The sequence below is a fragment of the Castor canadensis genome, chromosome 12, assembly GCF_047511655.1.
Source record: "Castor canadensis chromosome 12, mCasCan1.hap1v2, whole genome shotgun sequence".
In the NCBI taxonomy this organism is placed as follows: Eukaryota; Metazoa; Chordata; class Mammalia; order Rodentia; family Castoridae; genus Castor; species Castor canadensis.
The window spans coordinates 37,991,826-38,011,315 of NC_133397.1; the positions used below are offsets into that span (position 1 = coordinate 37,991,826).

Sequence of the window (19,490 nt, forward strand, 5' to 3'; positions counted from 1 at the left end):
ATTCTATGAAATAGACTCTCACAATGCATTTATGAACACAAAAATGAAATTAGAAAATGTTTTATGTAGTTTAGTAAAGGATAAAAAATGACAAAATACAGAATGTAGCTTACCACGGCACTGCAAGAATGAAAAAAAAAAGGAAATAATATATAAAAAGTGTTCACTGATAAGTGAGTTGTAGTAATTGCTACAGAAGTTCATCTAATGTGAGCAAATCAAATTCTCAGAGAAAAGATAGGATTTGGATTGGATGGCAGAAATGAAATGAGGAAGATGGCATTTCAAATGGAAGAAAAGGCAAGAACAAAGTATAAGATTGCTGATATCTTGGAAAGAAAGGGCATCTTTTTGGCTACAGCATAGAACTGCTGTGATTAAAAAACCAGAATTTAGGTTGCAGAATTATTTGCTGAGAGAATGACCTTTTGAGCTTTATTTTAGTGTTAGGAACCACGTTTGGAGCTTCTGTAGCATTTTTATTTGTTGGAAACATTTGCAGTCATAGATGCTAGAAGTCAAGTAGCTGTGAAATAATTGCAAATAATTTGTAAACTTATTGTTAGTCTCAATATGGAAAAGCTTACCCATTTAAAAACTGCCTTTCATAGCCCAGAATCTTATTTTGGGAAATATTACCATACTCTGAGAATTAATCACTGCCTTAGAAAAATGTTGAGCAAGTAGCATAAAAGTACTAAAAATTCCAAGGAAGCAGAAAGAATGTAAAAAAACAATTTGAAGCATTTAGTTAATCCTTAGCTCTTAATTGGTCCTTTATAGTAACCAGTTAGGCACAGCTGTGCTCCACAGATGCTTCATGACTTAGATCTCTGCAAGGATAGCAAATGTTGCTAGGAGTAGAGACATGGTGTCAGGAGCTGGTAGTTAACTTTCAAAAGTATGGTAGAAACACAGAACCAGAGCATATTGAAAGGTACTATTAAAATTACACTTTTGGAGGGAGGTGGTTGGAGTTTGAACTCAGGGCTTCACACTTGAAAAGCAAGCTCTCTACTACCTGAACCATACCTCAAGTCCATTTTGCTCTCATTATTTTGGAGATGGGGATCTTATGAAGTGTTTGTGTGGGCTAGCCTTGAACCTTGATCCTCCCAATGTCAGTCTACCAAGTAAGTAGAATTATAGGTGTGAGGCACCTGTGCCCAGCTAAAATTACCCTTTTTTTAAAATAACAAAAATAATTTTTGTTTAGATATAAAATGCTAATCAGAGTTTAATGAAATGTTTTTACAGTCTTTTTATTAGTGTATATTTATTTACACAGGGTTTCATTGTGATATTCCATACTTACATATAACATGATATGCTTTGATAGAATTCACACTTAGAATTAAGGATTCTTAAAATGCCTGCTTCCTATCAGGGGTAGAATTGTTCTTGCTATAAATGCTTATAAATAGTATCATTAGAAATAAGGTGCTTTGTGCCCGTGACTCACACCTGTAATCCTAGCTATGTTCAAACCTCAGTCCCACCAAAAAAGTAAAACAATTAGATAATAAAATAAGGGTTCATTTATTTTTCTTACATTTAAAAAATCTTTTTAATAATGAATATATTAAAAACTGAGTTGAATATAATCTAGAAATTAAATAATTTTAAGTTCAGAAAGTTTAGGGAAGATTTAAGGGAATCTTCTGGTTCTTTATTAACCTTGTCTTTTAGTTCAAACTTTTTGAATATGTTCAGTTTTGTTAATGCAAACAATATTGATATGTTTCTGACTTTTAAAATAAAATCTGTGGGAGCATCATGTAGGGTTTGTTAATCAACAGGTTCATGGGTCTCCAGAAATTTTTTGATAATGTTTCTGTTGTGTATACACATTTGATGAGTATATCTGTAGTCTTCATCAGCTTCTGAAAGGAACCTGTGGCCCCCAAAGAAGAATTACTTAAATGATTGCTTTATCTGCCCTAAAATCCCTGGGAGTAAAACTATATTTGCTGTAAGTTGTTCTTGTGTTATGCAGGGCTCTGAGGTCACATTCATTTCCTTTTTCTAAAATGCTACTTGTGTTTTTTAACTACAATATACATTGTGTGAGATCTGGGACTTTATCTGATTTATTTATGTCTCTGGTCCCAGCACCTACAACAAATTGGCATATGGTAACAGTTCAATAAATAGTTATTGGGCTGAGGAAGTATCTCGATGTTTGAGCACTTGCTTGGCATGTTCTGAGTTCCTGGGTTTCATCACCAGCACACCAAAAACAAATGAAAAAAGAAAAAAAACCCTTGTTCATTTCTATTAGTTTGCATAATATTAAAAGAAAATTACTTGAAGTTGCTGGTTGATACAAAACTCACCTGTGCTTTTTAGAACTTTATATTTTCTATGAAAAAAATGTTCTTTACTCAAAGAAGGCTCATTAAAAATAGCTGTTTAAATTGATAGTTTTCCAAGAGTAAGTATTGAACTTGTATTTACCCAGTTTCTGGGCTTGAGGCATGACTCAAGGAGTAGAGTGCTTCCTGCTTGTGCCAAGTAAAGAGAATGTGTGTGTGGTATGTCATAGGTAATCTCGTTGCCCTTCTTTTACATGAGACTGAGAATCACAGACCACATGAGGTTAATTTTAACATCTGTTCTCCTTACATATTCCATGCTTCCTCTCCCTGATATTTAGAAATTTCAAATGTCTGTACCCTACTTCTCATGTTTCTTCATCTTAAGATTTTTCTTTTCTGTTTTTGGGTTTGGTTTTGAGGGGTTTGGGGATTTTTTTTTTTTTTTTTTAAGACAGGCTCTCACTATTAGCCCAGGCTGGCCTCAAACTCCCAATCCTACTGTTTTTGCCTCCCAAGTGCTAGGATTACAGTCTTTCTTTTCTTCTTTTTTTAAGCAAAAGGTTTTATTGGGCAAAATACTTGGAAAGAAAACACTGTCCAAAGAGAGTGATGAAAGTGATACAAGTAAACATTCTAAACATTAAGTAATTAGGGAGCTACAAAAGTGAATCTACAGAGAAATACTACTGTATTCCCTAGAAGAATGTCAAAAATTGAACAATACTGAACATAGCAAATGTTTCAGTTGATGCAACTGAAATTATCATGTGCTGCTGGTGAGCATTTAAAATCATACACTTAGGAACATGTTTTGTCAGTTGTAAAAAGGCAAACATCCAAATAGCTTTCATTCAGAGTACTTACTATATTCATTTATTTCCTGATGTTTTCACATATTAAAAATCTCACTGGCCCAATAGGGAACTGTCCCCTCCCAGGGCTAGTTCTACTTAAGGCTCAGACCAGAAACACATCTCTCACATTCAAGTCACTCTTGATTCTACAGGTCCAACTAGCTCTGACCCTTCACGTCCCACCAGTATTTTTTTTGCCTTACAGCACCCAGGACCCAAGAACCAGATAACAATAGAATCCAAAACCTGTTGGGATTACCAAATCAGCTAACCCCAACTGTTCACTCTGCCCTGTCCAATATTTCTTGTGATATCCCCAATAAAGGTCGTTCCTCTTGCTCCATTATGCCTCCTGAGTGTCATATGATCTTCTGTCAAAGGCTTTCCCACGCTCATTACATGCATAAAGCCTTTCTTCAATGTGGCTGAAGGCTTCCCCAAACTCACTGCACCTGCAAGGTCCTTCCTCAGTTTGAAAGGCCTGCCAGCACTCAGTGCTGATGGACAAATTCCCTTTTGTGTGTGGTCTCCTGCTGGGGAAGCCTTGAGCTGGGGAGGTTGTTCCCATTACTCTCCATGTAAGAGGATTCTCTGGGAGGTCAGCTTTACAGTTCTTAAGACAGGGTGCCCTGTCTTCTTCCATGCTGAGCTGCTTCTGGTACTGGAGGATGCTTACAGTGAGCCAAAATTGTCTGCTACATGCCCCATATGTGTGCAGTTTGTGCCTGTGACGTATTCCCTGCTGCTCAGCCAGCAACAAATTATTTCCATGACTGTGCCATACACCCCACAAGAGTAGGTCATCTGGGTGGCTGGATTGATGTTGGGAGCCCTGACATGTGAGCCTCCTTGAGAAAGTAAGTGCCTCCTCATCCTCTACCTGAAACCAAGAATCAGAGCCAGTCCCCCTCTAGGGCTCTCTTGCTGAGGCAGGTGTCACATCTGCCCTGTTAGGCCCCCAGTCCTTCTACTCTAGCACTAAGCAGACAATAACGTGAATTCAGGAAGATACAAGTTTTTCCCTGTGGTTGAACCTAGAACTCACAATCCAGGCGAACCAACCCACGCTCATCAAGATGCCAGCCAGGCGAGATTACAGTCTTGAGTGCCACAAGGCCCAGTCTAAGATACTTCTTTCTTTTTTTGATGGGACTGGGGTTTGAGCTCAGGCATTCTACCACTTGATCCATTTCTCCAGCTCTAAGATATTCCTTTTTAATGAGGAATATTTTATAAAGCTGTTGAAACTAAGCATTCAAAACTGATTCTGAGGCCAGGCCTAGTGACTTCGCCTGTAATTCTAGCTACACAAGAGGCAGAGGTAGAAGGATCGTGGTTTGAGGCCAGCCCAGGTTTTAAAAAAAAAAAGAGAGAGACCCTATCTGAAAAATATCCAGCACTAAAAAGGGCTGGTGGAGTGGTGAGTGCTTGCCTAGCAAGCATGATGCCCTGAGCTCAAAACCCAGTACCGCCAAAAATACCCTCCAAAACAAAAAATAACTTGATTCCTTATCAATTATTGTTAATTTAAATGCACATTTTAATTTATGCTAATCCAAAACTTTAAGGCATTTGGTTTTTTGAGAAGGTGGGGAAAGCAGGACAGATGGATTATTTTTAAGCCCGAAGGAATCTCCACATTCTGTTTTCACATTATTATATTTTATATGGAATCTTTTCTGTTTTATTCCAAGCAGATAAGTGAAATAAAGATACTTTCTTTTACATATCTGAGAATTTTCAGTTCTAAATTTTTTTTCACTTGACAAGCAGAATGAGGTACTCCATAACAACATACTTTTACAAGCATTCTTTTTTTCCCACTGTTTTAATAATTTGAAGAATTTTGCTTATGGGAGCTGTGGTTTTAAAAAATACACATCACTGTAAATACTAGCTTTTTAAAATGTGCTTAAGCAACTCTCTCCTCATTTGCTCTGTGCTTGATTAGTCTTACGTCCTATTTGGTGGAAGGATGTATTTTCATAAGAGATTAGATTCTTGAATCTGTTTTAGTCTATTTGACTGTAGAGCCACTAGAGAGAAAGTACTAAATTCTCATCCTACTAACTTTCCTTAAATTCATTTGACAGAGTAACTTTAGACATCCCATGTAATACAGTTTTTTTTTTTTAATCAACATAACTGGCCAGTGTGATGGTACACACCTATAATCCTAAGCACTGGGGAAGTGGAGGAAGGAAGATCTTGTGTTCAAGTCCAGCCTTGGCTATATAGCGAGTTCAAGGCCAGCTTAAGCAAAATAGTGAAACCCTGTCTCAAAAAAACAAAAATCAGTATAACTAGTTTATTGTAATCTTAGTAGTCTTCACTATGTTAAGGACCTATATTGCAGGCTTCAATATAAAATAATCTTAGGTATAGTTCTACAATAGTTATATGGGGCATTTCCTGTGTAAAAGCTGTTACCATAATGTATTCGATAGAAAATACAGATGGACAATTACACCTGTACACAAATCTAAGCTGTGCCACTTATTAACAAACAGATATCCTGAGTCTTAGTTTCCTCACAGAGCTAACAATCACAGTGCTTATTTCAGAGAGTACCTATGAGAATCAAACACATATATACTTACATATATATATATACACACATATATATGTTGATGTTCCTTCCTTAGGTGGTGAGAGGATATAGAAAGGAATTTGAAATAATCTTTACTCTCAGAGTTTATAGTCTAGTTGGAAAGACTTGTAAACAGTTCTAAGATGGAATTAATTGCTATATAAAAATAGATGTACTGTGTGAACTTTAAGAGTTCACATAAAGAAAGTGTAAGATCCTAGATAATAGCTTCCTCTTTTGATATTAGTGAAAGCTAATGAGAGAATTATGTAATATTATTTTGAAAAAAATCAAATGTGTTGGTTGGGGAAGATGTTTCAGCTACCCTTTGCCTATCCAGCCTGAAGGGAAAATATAATTTGACCTAAGGTAACATTTTTTTCTTTTTGATGGTACTGGGATTTGAACTCAGGACTTTGCACCTGCAGAGCAGGTGCTGTACTGCTTGAGCCACATCTCCAGTCCATTTTGGTTTGGTTATTTTGGAGGTGGGATCTCATGAGCTATTTTCCTGGGCTGGCCTGTTAACCTGATCCTCCTGATCTCAGCTTCCCATGTAGCTAGAATTACAGGCGTGAGCCACCAGTGCCTGGCTTCTATTCATTTTTGATTTACTGGGTTGGCTTTAATGTATCTCTGCTGTTAACAGTTCTCAGAAATACTGATGATTGCTTTCCTAAGTACGGTCCTACTTAGAGAATGAGAGAGGTGCTTTGTTTGTTGAACACACAAAAATGAACTCAAGTACAACAACCTTTGACCAAACCTTATCACAGTACTACTCTGAGTGTAGTCTATAGGAGTGATTCTGTATATATAAGAATTGCAATTTCAGGAGGCAGTGACAGGAGGATTGTGAGTTTGAGGCCAGCCTGACCTCCGTAGCTGTCTTAAGAAAATATATAAAAATAAAAAATTACAGCTCATGCTTTTAAGAAGACAACCTAGATTCTCTGAACCTGTATATCTTGAATTGGATCTTTGGCATCCATGTATTTTAAAAGCCTCACAGGTGATTCTGATGTGAACCAGGGTTGATACTCACTTCTACATGCAAGTCATTGTTCAAAGCAGATTTTGTTTTGTTTTCCTAAATTTTTTTTTAATGGAAAGAAAGCTTTTTTTGTTGTTGTTTGGAGTATCTTTGGAGGAGGGGTGTCTTTGGCCTCCCAGTAAAAGGTTTTTGTAACTAAACTATAAAGTAGTACATTTCGTTTTGGAAGACCTGAGTAGAGTGCATTTGTCTCATTGTTCCGTCTTAACCCTTGCTGAGTACATTCAAATGAGACACTTTACTTAGGAAATCATATCATTTTTACTGTAAGGAGGGAAAATAAGAAAAAAAAGTCATAACAGAGCACATCTTACTGTGTTCACCCCATAATAACTTTTCCAAAAATTAATTTAATAATTAATATACCTATTGTAAGAAAGAGGAAAATTCAAAAGAAAACAAAGTAGTTATTGTAGTTCCTTTCTTTCCAGGCATTTTACATACCTAAAATGAACAAATACTCAGATATACTCACCCAGAACACATAGGCTAGACATTTCCTTTTTGCCATTAGCAAATTTGAAAAAGAACACAAAAAGCATTTAAATGCTCTTGTTCTAAAAAGAAATTATAATTTAAGTTTTTATTAGTGTTATCTTTTTGCAGAATTAGAGAGTAATTAGTGTCCAGAAATAGATAATCCTGTCTTAGAACACTTACATCAATAACCTTTTTAAAAATTTTTCCCAACATATTATGATGAAAACTTCCAAGTATATAGAAAAATTGAAATGATAGAGAACATTTGTGTACCTTCTACCTAGATTCAACATTTGTTAACATTCGGCCTTGGTTACTTTTATCTCGTGTGTGTATGTGTGTGTGTGTGTGTATACAGTGCTTTAAAATCTTTTGGCTGAACCCTTTGAAAACATTATAGACATGACAATATTTTACCTGCAAACATTTTAAAATGGAGCTTTTAAGAATAAAGACTTTTTTTCTACTTAGCTGAAATACCATTATCATGCTTAGGAAAATGAATAATAAATTTCATAACGCCATGTAATATCCAGTCCTGATTTCCCCAGTTGTCCCTAGAATGACTACTAAATTGTTTTGAAACATGGTCTAACAAGGTTAGATCTTGATTTAAGCACATTAAATATGATTTTAGTCAAACCCCTTGCCCATTTGTGTCCTTTTTTTTTTTCTTTTTTTTGGTGGGACTGGAGTTTGAACTCAGGGCATGACGCTTCCAAAGCATGCTCGCTCTACCGCTTGAGCCACACCTCCAGTCCTTTTTCTTTTCTTTCTCTTTTTTTTGGCTCTGGTTATTTTGGAGATCGGGTTTCATGAACTGTTTGCCCAGACTGACCTTGAACTGCAAGCCTCTCCATGATAGCCTCCCACATCATTGAAGTACTTTTTATCTAGAGTTGTTTTTATTAAAGTACTACATTTGAAGGCAAAAGTAAATAAATGTATCTACAAAAGCTTTAAAATTTTAAATCCCAGTTTAAGTTTTTGTAGTTTTACATTATGTATTTTCTCTTATTATTTAGCAAAAATGAAGAAACTAACATTCTGATGGCCTGCTTTTCTACCTTTTTCCTTGCTTTAAAGACTAATTTCCTTTTGTACTAAATCATTATAGCCAACAGTGTTTTAAAAAGTAAGTCACTTTTAGGAAATACTTGTGTTGCTATTGAATTCTTAAAGCAGAGTAAATTTCAGATTGAGATGGCAATTGAAATCAGACAAATTAATTCATTGTAATTTGCTAAAAATAACTTGATATTTTGATTAGGAGTTTTTGATTAATCTACTCAGGTAAGAATTTATAACTTGTTTAAGAGAATGTTCTTATGATTAGACTATATTGCTCATGGTAGAAAAATTAGTGTTTGTGTAAAATGTTATAAAGTACATGTGATATCCTAGTTTGTCTACTGACACTGGGGTCTTGAATCTTAAAAAAAGGCCTCCGATGAAGCAGAGGAAAGTGGATCACAGGGAAAATTGGTGGAAGCTCTCAGGCAAATGAGAATTAATCATAGGGGAAACTACCGACAACTTCTGGAGGAGATGCTGACTAGTTACAGGCTAGCTAAAGTAGAGGGAGAAGAAAGCCCGGCTGAACCAGCTGCTGCAGCTACTTCTTCGAACAGTGATGTTGGAAACCCAGTGACAATGCAGGAAAGCCATACTGAATCAGAAAGTGATCTTGCCGAATTAGACAGCTCTAATGATGATTCAGGGACAAATATGAGTGGTGAAAAAATATGACATTTTTGGTAATATCTTTGTGATCTTTGATTTGATGGCTTTTACTTAGGAAGTATAATATGTGCATTTATATAACCATTTTGTTATTTGAATCTTGGAAAACTAGTTTTATTATATTCATATAGCCTTGTTTTTTTTAAAAAAGGCCTTTGCATACACCTTTATGAGATAGTTTAAAATTTGACTATTTATAATATTTTGAATTTAATGAAATTATATGTCATTTCACATTGTATGACAGCAATTAGGCTGCCAGTTATTAAAGTCAGTAAATTCATACTAGATAGGGGAGAGATCACTGTATATTGTGGAAAAACTTGTTAATGTGGAATTATACTGCTTCATATTTTACATACCAGTACACTCATAGTTAGCTTTGTAATAAATTTGTATTTTCTTTAACAATTTTAGTTCTTCAAAGAATGACTGCTGGCCTGTAATTTTTTTTTCAAGATTGATAATTTGTGTGTTGTTCAATTTGTTTATATTTTACATCTCTGTAGTTTTACTTTTAGAAGTTGTGAGATACTGGATGTGTGGTTATTTTTCCTTTCTCTGTATTCTTTATGAAACATAATTTTTGAAAAGCCTATGTATTATTCATATAGCTTTGGTTTGTATATTCTGTATATCCTTACTACACACATCAAAATGTATGTCAACCAAGTGTTTAGAATGAAATTACAAGTGTTTAAGTCCAAATAAAGCATGTGATATGGAATAATCTATGCATGTTGTACTTATTTTTTAAACAACCAGGCTTGGGGTATTTGAAAGCTACTCAGTACAAATTCATATGTATTTATATTAAATTTAGCGCATTTTGGTTTAGCTTTTTTTTTTTCATTAAGAAAAAGGAAAAAAGTTAATACAAAATATGTAAGTCTTGGCTTACTCAAAGTAAATCAATTCTGTTCTCCCCTTTTTGTGATGCAAAATATTCCTCTTTAAACAGTATGGGCATATGTAGATATGTGAGAAAACTGTCAGAACAGCAGTTCAAACATACAATAGTATTAATTTTGTTTATAAGTATTCACCAACTATTAATAAAGAGTTATGGCTGTTTTTAAAATAGATGTGAGTTTTGTTAAAAGAGATTATTTAAGTACAGATGACTATTATTCATTTTAAAAAGAGTATTTTTTGACTGTAGGGCATTAACTTTTCTTCTTATATTTTATATCATGTGTTTAAAGTTGCTTAAGATATCATAATTTGGAATCTTCAGATGCTGTAACTGATGTTTTGATATATTTTTCCAATGCCAGAATACTTTTAAGTGTTTTGTGAAAGGAAGGCATTTGGTGGAGAGGGGAGGAAAATACCTACCAAGTTATCTACCGGGTTAGATAGATACACAATATACAATACACACATCTCTCTATAAAAGTACCTTTTCAGACAAAGAAAGGAAGGTAATTTTGTCATCTAATTTTGTTTTTTTTTTGTTTTTGAAATTCAACCCAACTTGGAAGTGGTAGAGGTAAATAATAATAATATTCTTCCTTTTCTCTTCCTGTAGGGTGCTGGAGATCTAGAAGACTCATGGTAGCCTTATAAACCTTCTAAATGCTTTTGATTCTGAAAATTGGGGGAAAAAACTTTTAATCACAATTTTCTTCAATACAAGGGAAAAATATTCTTGTGGATTCCCAACGTTTTGTGATATGAGCAGAAAAATCATTAGCATTTCCCATCATTTGTTCATATTTGTGTTTTCTGATAATTGCCACTCATAGCATTGCCTGTACTACAGTATTTTTTTGCCAATCTCAGGCATATTGGGTACTCCTGTATTGAACTTTTGGCCCTAGAAAGCAGTGTAATTGTTTTACCACAAATCAACAAATGTGTCTGAGGTGCATGGGAATATAGTTAGCTATACTCTGAAGATAACATTATGGTTTCTTTTCTCGCCTTTTTTTTTTTTTAAACAAAACACCCAACATACAAGCATGTAAGAGTAAAGAATTGTATGAGATGTTCCTGTTTTCAATTCACCAAGTTGGAAACCTTTTGCAGTTCTGTGGCTTAGAATTTCATTTTAGCAATTTACTATAGGATATGTATTTATTATTAATTGTTATTTAACTTTTCTCAATTTTACTTGTGTTACCAAACTGAGTTCTCCAATAATGTCCAAATTGTAATGTTGCCTTGCTTAAAGATAAAGTGTATTTGGCAATAATATTATAAACCCTTACAGATTTATGCATGTGTGTACTACATCCATCAGTTCTTAATAGAAAATCTTTTGAAACCAAATGGATTAAGTTATGGCTATTTATAATTTGCTTTGACATCTCACTGCTGAGAATTCTTTTAAATGATGAGATTTGCCTTTATAATGTAAATTGTGATTTTCATTTTACATGTGGGTTTCTATAGTTTCAATTTTTTTCAGCTTTTAAGATACAAGTTTTATGTAATTTGGTATAATTTTTAACTGTTCATGTTATTTTTAAAAGCTCAGAATATCACATTGAAATTGCTATACATACATTTAAAATTATCTATTTTAGATCTAAGCAAATATTACAGAGATATTTTCATGGGTTCGGTAACCTTTCATTTTATACCATTGGGCACGGTACAGAGTGGCTGTCACATAAGGTACTTGAAGATTATTTAGTTTAACTCTATTTTTACAATAACCTTGAATTCTTTTGAGTTTTGCATGTATTAAATCCAATTAATGCTGAACATGAGGAGTAAAGTATTTAAAAGAAGTCACTGGGGTGGAAAAGTAGTGAATGTGTCCATTTGTACATGGTTTACATGTTGTGGATGCTTTGTAAACATTTCCTTGTATGTTTAAATTGTGTTTCAGCAGGTTGTGATTGCCCTTGTGCATAGTAAAAATGAGTCATCACCTGGTCCTGTGTAAAATAGAATTCATTTTCTGTAACATTTTCTTGAAACTGTTCTGAGGAGCCACACATTTAAGTACAGACAGCTTTCCTGATCACTTGATTTATTGTGCACCTGATTTTTGGTCTAAAAGGAATTGCTGCCACAATATATTTTATTTATTCTTTAGATTTTAGCTTTGTAAGTTAAAGTGCTTTATATGATGGTGTTGAAAGCTATTTGTCCCTTTACTGGGTTTGGGGGGCTTGTTAAAGATAGGGAATGAAGAATGCAAATGGTTTATTGTTCATGTTCCACTCTGATCCAACCCTGTACTGATAAGTTCCTTTCTAGTATGATATTGTGATGTTTCATACAATGCAGTGAACATAACCAACTTGTTACCTGAATAAAGAATTGATTTAAAAAAAAAAAAGCAGTGTGAAATATTCCTATATGGTGTGATTCTCAAAACCAAAAATGTAGTTTCAAATGTTACTTCAAATGTATATTGTTAGAATACTTGTGAAAATCTCATATAAAACCATGTAGATGAATTCAGGGAATTAAACCAGAATTTTTATGCCCTTGGGAGGAAAAGGAATTTTTTTCTTTTTTCTTTTTTTTTCTTCCGGGGAGGCTTATGGTCTTTAATATGTAGTTAGTTTATGACTCAGCAAAAGAAAAGTCCATGTTTAATGTTTACTCGTCCTAATTCTCTAGTCTGCCTGTCCAGAAACATTTTGATTTTAGTACCTATTTATGCTCTTGAAAATTGAATACCCTAAAGAACTCTTTTCTGGGTTAACCTATTGATACTTACTGTATTGGAAATTAAAACAGGACTTTTATATGCCATTGCAAAGCCATTACATATTAATATAGATAACATTGTTTTATGAAAATGATTGTCCACATCTAAAAAAATGTGTAAAAATGGTGTTGATTTTCACTTCTGTAATTTAATTGTTGGGCCAGGATTATCATATCTGCTTTTGCATTCAGTCTGTTGCAGTGGTGTGGCACATTGGTTAAAGTGTAAGAAGTCTGATCTCATTTAGATTCGTAGTTGGAAGAGCATATTTTAACAGCTTCAGATAATTGTGGATACTAAAACATGGCAACTGGTTCTTTCCTAAAAGTTAGTTGGAAGGTGACATCTAAAACCTTGTCCCAGGACTTTTTGTTCCCTGTTTGCATGAGAATCTCTTGGGTATACCTTGCCTTTTGATTGGATTGTCTACCTGTGTATGATTTTGTAATATCACTAGTTGGTCACCTGGAAAATACTGGTTTACTGAGTTATGCAATGATTAAACTTTCTTTGCTAATTACAACTGATCTCATCAAAAAATCTTTTTAAGTATTGGGAAGCTGTCAAGTTCATGATGATAGAAAATTTTCAAAATTCTGATTTTTCTTTTGAAAGGTAAAATTTTTTCAATGGCAACAAATACTGTCAGTTGTTTTCCTTAAGTGATAAGCTCACTTCATTTATTTTAGAGGAAATGTCTCCTGAATAATCATAGTCTGCCAGTCATTCTTTCAAGTTAACAATAGTTTTCTATGAAAAGTGACTAGTTCAGTGTACAGCTTAAATAGTAGCACAAGAGACAACCACATATCACACTTGGATATCCTTAGAACTAGGATGACATCATATATAGGATATTAAAAAGATGTGTACCCAAGGATAGAGGTTTTTTGTTGTTGTTTCTTTTGTTTCTTTTTTGAGACAAGGTCTCACTATGGAGCTCAGTTTGGCCTAGAACTCACTTAAGTATCTCAGTCTGGCCTCAAACTCAGGATTTCCTTCAACCTTCTGAGTGCTGGGATTATAGGCAAGCATGTGCACAGTGAGGGTAGAGATTTAATCAAATTAATTTTCTACTGCCTCATTAAAAACATTGTTAATTGAAATTGGCTTTTATTCTTTGGGTAGCAATGAAGATATAATGATGACTAATTATTGTGATGCTACTGTCCTGATTGGTGCTAAGATGTCTGTAGTTTTACCCACTTTGTTTTGCATAATCAGCAAATGTTAATATGTTAGAAAGACTGTTAGAATTACTATGAAAATTGTTTTGGTTTCATGAGCCTCCTTAAGATTCTTTGGAACTCCCAACAATTGCTGCCCTAGTCTTTTTGGACAGGTTTCTAGTTTCTTCATTATATCACATGTAGTAATAAATGAGTCTTAACACATACAGGTCTGATTTAAAGTTTAACAGAGTTTGTTGGAAGGTCACTGTAACATTGGAACTTTGAAAGCAAGGTAAGTATAGTAGAATCTTTTAATGTATGAAAGATTTAAATTTCCAGAAATTTCTGTGATTCGTTTAAATTTGGGAAACCTTGTGATTTATGCTTAAGCTGAATGATAGAGTTTAATTTTCATATGGCACATGTATTCAAATCACTTTTAGTCTTCTTAAGATGCCTTCAGTAATTGATTTGTAGATTTGTGTTATTCTTTGGAAAGGTTCTATTGAACCTTTAAATTCATTTACTGTAACTGAGATATCACAGTAGGGCAGCCAGTTAGACAGGACTTTGACGACTACTTCTAAATGACAATGAATGCTGATTTTTTGGTTAGGTATTTCAGTTTTCAAATGAAAATTCAACAGTGGTAAGGAAAGGTTCCATGAAGATGTAAAAATTTAGAAAAAAAACTATTTCTGTCACAAGTTCTTGCCCAGTGATGAGTCTCTAGCATCATAATATATTTACTCAATTCTTCCCTTATCACTTGGGTTTTTTTTCCCTGTACTCTTTTTCTTATTTGATGGAGCAGATATTGAAACATCAAGTTGCATGTTTTCTGAGGTTTGTTTTTTAACATATCTCATGGTGGTGGAGAAACAAAGAATCAGAGCAACAGTGCTTCCAAGCTTCTGAACCTGGGTACAGTGTGTGACCCAGAATCACAATTAATGCCTAAAGTAGTAATTCTTTGAGAGTTGCACTCTTCCTGAAACAAAGTTATAATGAACTTGTTTTCCTATATGAAAATAATGGTGCTGTCATTATTTTCCAGGCTTCAGAGTGGCTTGTTAATAACAAAGGAAATTATATCATTTTGGGGCAGAAAATTAACCACACTAGTTTGCATTTTAAACTGCCTGAAATACTGGATGGAATGAGACCAGGTATAAATAAATATTCTAACATGAGCCAAGTCTTTGATTGCAAATTATAGTATATATAAATCATATATATTTTCTAAAACTGGAAATATGCACAGTTGCATATTTGTGTTTATACACAATACATGTTGCCTGAATTAAACTTATTTTTTTCAGCTTCTGCCAATGAAGTTAGCCTGAAGATGTCCATCAAATTTTTTTTGGTAACACCAAATCTTACTCTTTCTTTTAATTTAGACTTTATATAGAACTGGGGATTTAATTCAATTATACTTTTAAAAAGCTGACTCAAATTCACATTTCCTCTTATAAATTGTTTTATTTTTAAATTAATCAGGTTTAAGTGAAGGGAGAACATTTGATTTGAGGAGGAACACTTGGGAAGCTAAACAGCGCTTAGTGAAAAATAACATTGTAACTTTTTCTCATAGTGTATGGTACATTTTGCAAAAAACCCATTGTATTTGAAAGATAGTCAAATACTAATGCAATAATCATTTAAGACTGGAATTTAAGAGATGATTCCATTTCAAAGCAATTTGAAAGTTACTTGCTTTTCAAGTAAGTTCTCAGTGGGCATTCCAACAATTTATATTGTCATTTTATGTTATGATGGTTTATTTTCCAGTTCAACTTTGAGAATTATTTTATGAACTCTAAAGAAAATGCTAATATATGGCAAAAATTATTTTTAATTACATTACTTATTTTTGATGCTGGGGATTGAACCTATGGGCTTGAGCTTGCTAGGCAAGTGTTCTGCCATTAATTACAGAAGCCCAAAAGTTTTGTCGTTGTTGTTTTGCCCATTGTTTTGGTGATTTGTGTATGTTACATTGTGATCTAGATGTAAAACAATATATCTACTAATACAGAATAAACTGTTTTTCAGGCAACATCACTATTTCCTATTGGCTTTCCTGAATGGTATCTTCTTTCTCCCCCATTTTCTTTCTTTCATTTTTTTCTTGGGCGGAGGGTAGGACTGGGACTTGATGAGTTTGCTTTACTATAGCCACACGCGCAGTCCATTTTGCTCCGGTTATTTTGGAGATGGAGGTCTCTTGAAGTCTGCCCAGGCTGCCTTCAGGTTGTTTAAACCCCCATCCTTCTAAGTAACTCATTTCTATAATCCTAACAGAAATGAATCACCAGCACCCAGCTTCCCTCTATTTTCTATTTCTGTTTTATTCTATCTGGCAAACACTTCTATATAGCTAGTGAGTGTCCCATTTCATACTCAGATGTAACTGGTAGTTATACTTTTCTAATTCAGGAGTGAAAGGTCCTTAATCTCAGTGCTGGGAGGTTAGGCTTTATTTCTGCCTTGTCTTCAGTATCCACAAATCTACTGGAACACAGAAGAGCCTTTTATATATGGGAAGATTCAAAGGTTTGGGATTACTTTTTCTCAGTGTATAACCCCTTATCTACAATTGGAAGACGGTGATTTCCTTAAATCTCTACATCATACATTTTTTTAGTTCTTTCCATATTACATCTATAATGAAAGTACTTAGGCATGCATTTGAGATGAAGAGGTCCAGTGTAGTGTAAGAGTTATCCTAATGTGTAGCTATAATACCTGTATTGCCACTCCTGAGTTTATACTTTGTGTGTCCATTATAGAAGAGATGGTTTTGCTTCATCTCTAACTTTTGAAGCCATGAGGTGCAATTTTTTTTTTCATATGTGCATACAATGCTTGGGTCATTTCTCCCCCAACCCTCTCAATACCCGGTAGAAACTATTTTGCCTTTATCTCTAATTTTGTTGAAGAGAGAGTATAAGCAATAATAGGAAGGACCAAGGGATGTTGCTAGTTGAGATAAGGATAGCTATACAGGGAGTTGACTCACATTAATTTCCTGTGCATGTGTGTTACCTTCTAGGTTAATTCTTCTTGATCTAACCTTTTCTCTAGTTCCTGGTCCCCTTCTCTTGGCCTCAGTTGCTTTTAAGGAATCTGCTTTAGTTTCTCTGCATTGAGGGCAACAAAAGCTATCTAGTTTTTTAGGTGTCTTACCTATCCTCATACCTCCCTGTGTGCTCTCGCTTTTATGATGTGATCAAAGTCCAATCGCCTTGTTGTGTTTGCCCTTGATCTAATGTTCACATATGAGGGACAACATACGATTTTTGGTCTTTAGGGCCAGGCTAACCTCACTCAGAATGATGTTCTCCAATTCCATCATTTACCAGCAAATGATAACATTTCATTCTTCTTCATGGCTGCATAAAATTCCATTGTGTATAGATACCACATTTTCTTGATCCACTTGTCAGTAGTGATGCATCTTGGCTGTTTCCATAACTTGGCTATTGTGAATAGTGCCGCAATAAACATGGGTATGCAGGTGCCTCTGGAGTAACCTGTGTGACAGTCTTTTGGGTATATCCCCAAGAGTGGTATTGCTGGATCAAATGGTAGATCAATGTTCAGCTTTTTAAGTAGCCTCCAAATTTTTTTCCAGAGTGGTTGTACTAGTTTACATTTCCACCAACAGTGTAAGAGGGTTCCTTTTTCCCCTCATCCTCGCCAACACCTGTTGTTGGTGGTGTTGCTAATGATGGCTATTCTAACAGGGGTGAGGTGGAATCTTAGTGTAGTTTTAATTTGCATTTCCTTTATTGCTAGAGATGGTGAGCATTTTTTCATGTGCTTTTTGGCCATTTGAATTTCTTTTTTTGAGAAAGTTCTGTTTAGTTCACTTGCCCATTTCTTTATTGGTTCATTAGTTTTGGGAGAATTTAGTTTTTTAAGTTCCCTATATATTCTGGTTATCAGTCCTTTGTCTGATGTGTAGCTGACAAATATTTTCTCCCACTCCATGGGTGTTCTCTTCAGTTTAGAGACCATTTCTTTTGTTGAGCAGAAGCTTTTTAGTTTTATGAAGTCCCATTTATCTATGCTGTCTCTTAGTTGCTGTGCCGCTGGGGTTCCATTGAGAAAGTTCTTACCTATACCTACTAGTTCCAGAGTATTTCCTACTCTTTCTTGTATCAACTTTAGAGTTAGTGGTCTGATATTAAGATCCTTGATCCATTTTGAGTTAATATTGGTATAGGGTGATAAACATGGATCTAGTTTCAGTTTTTTGCAGACCACTAACCAGTTTTCCCAGCAGTTTTTGTTGAAGAGGCTGTCTTTTCTCCATCGTATATTTTTAGTGCCTTTGTCAAAGACAAGTTGGTTATAGTTGTGTGGCTTCATATCTGGGTCCTCTATTCTGTTCCACTGGTCTTCATGTCTGTTTTTGTGCCAGTACCATGCTGTTTTTATTGTTATTGCTTTGTAATATAGTTTGAAGTCGGGTATTGTGATACCTCCAGCATTGTTTTTTTGACTGAGTATTGCCTTGGCTATTCGTGGCCTCTTATGTTTCCATATAAATTTAATGGTAGATTTTTCAATCTCTTTAATGATTGTCATTGGGATTTTGATGGGAATTGCGTTAAACATGTAGATTAGTTTTGGGAGTATCGACATTTTTACTATGTTGATTCTACCAATCCATGAGCATGGGAGATCTCTCCACTTTCTATAGTCTTCCTCAATCTCTTTCTTCAGAATTTCATAATTTTCCTTGTAGAGGTTGTTCACATCCTTTGTTAGGTTTACACCTAGGTATTTGATTTTTTTGAGGCTATTGTAAATGGAATTGTTTTCATATATTCTTTTTCAGTTCATTTTTAGTGTATAGAATTGCTAATGATTTTTCTATGTTGATTTTATATCCTGCTACCTTGCTATAGCTATTGATGGTGTCTAGGAGCTTCTGAGTAGAGTTTTTTGGGTCTTTAAGGTATAGGATCATGCTGTCTGCAAATAGGGATATTTTGACAGTTTATGTATTTGTATTCCTTTTATTCCTTCTTCTTGCCTAATTGCTCTGGCTAGGAATTCCTGTATTATATTGAATAGGAGTGGAGATAGTGGGCATCCTTGTCTAGTTCCTGATTTTAGAGGGAATGGTTTCAGTTTTTCTCCGTTAAGTATAATGCTGGCTATAGGTTTGTCATATATAGCTTTTATAATGTTGAGGTATTTTCCTTCTATTCCTAGTTTTCTTAGAGTTTTTATCATGAAATGGTGTTGGATCTTATCAAAGGCTTTTTCTGCATCTATTGAGATGATCAAGTGGTTTTTGTCTTTGCTTCTGTTAATGTGGTTTATTACGTTTATTGATTTTCGTATGTTGAACTGCCCCTGTATTCCTGGGATGAAGCCTACTTGGTCGTGGTGAATAATCTTTTTGATGTGTTGATGAATTCGGTTTGCCATTATTTTGTTGAGGATTTTTGCATCAGTGTTCATTAAGGAGATTGGCCTATAGTTCTCCTTTTTGGAGGTGTCTTTGCCTGGTTTTGGGATAAGTGTGATACTGGCTTCATAAAATGTGTTAGGCAGTTTTCCTTCGCTTTCTATTTCACGGAACA

At 34.5% G+C, this 19,490-nt stretch overlaps 1 protein-coding gene across 2 annotated transcripts in view; it reads left to right on the top strand.

Moving 5' to 3' along the window:
- Positions 1–18,275, top strand: part of Ppm1b (protein phosphatase, Mg2+/Mn2+ dependent 1B) — a 79,419-nt gene extending 61,144 nt beyond the window's left edge. Inside the window, exon 6 of one of the 2 annotated variants that reach the window (XM_020185690.2) lies at positions 10,571–18,275. In XM_020185690.2, the coding sequence (XP_020041279.1) occupies positions 10,571–10,600 (30 nt within the window). In that variant the 3' untranslated portion in view covers positions 10,601–18,275. Of the gene's footprint in view, positions 1–8,739; positions 9,774–10,570 lie in introns of those variants that run through there. The other variant, XM_020185688.2, reaches the window with a different exon arrangement.
- Positions 18,276–19,490: the final 1,215 nt, after the last annotated feature.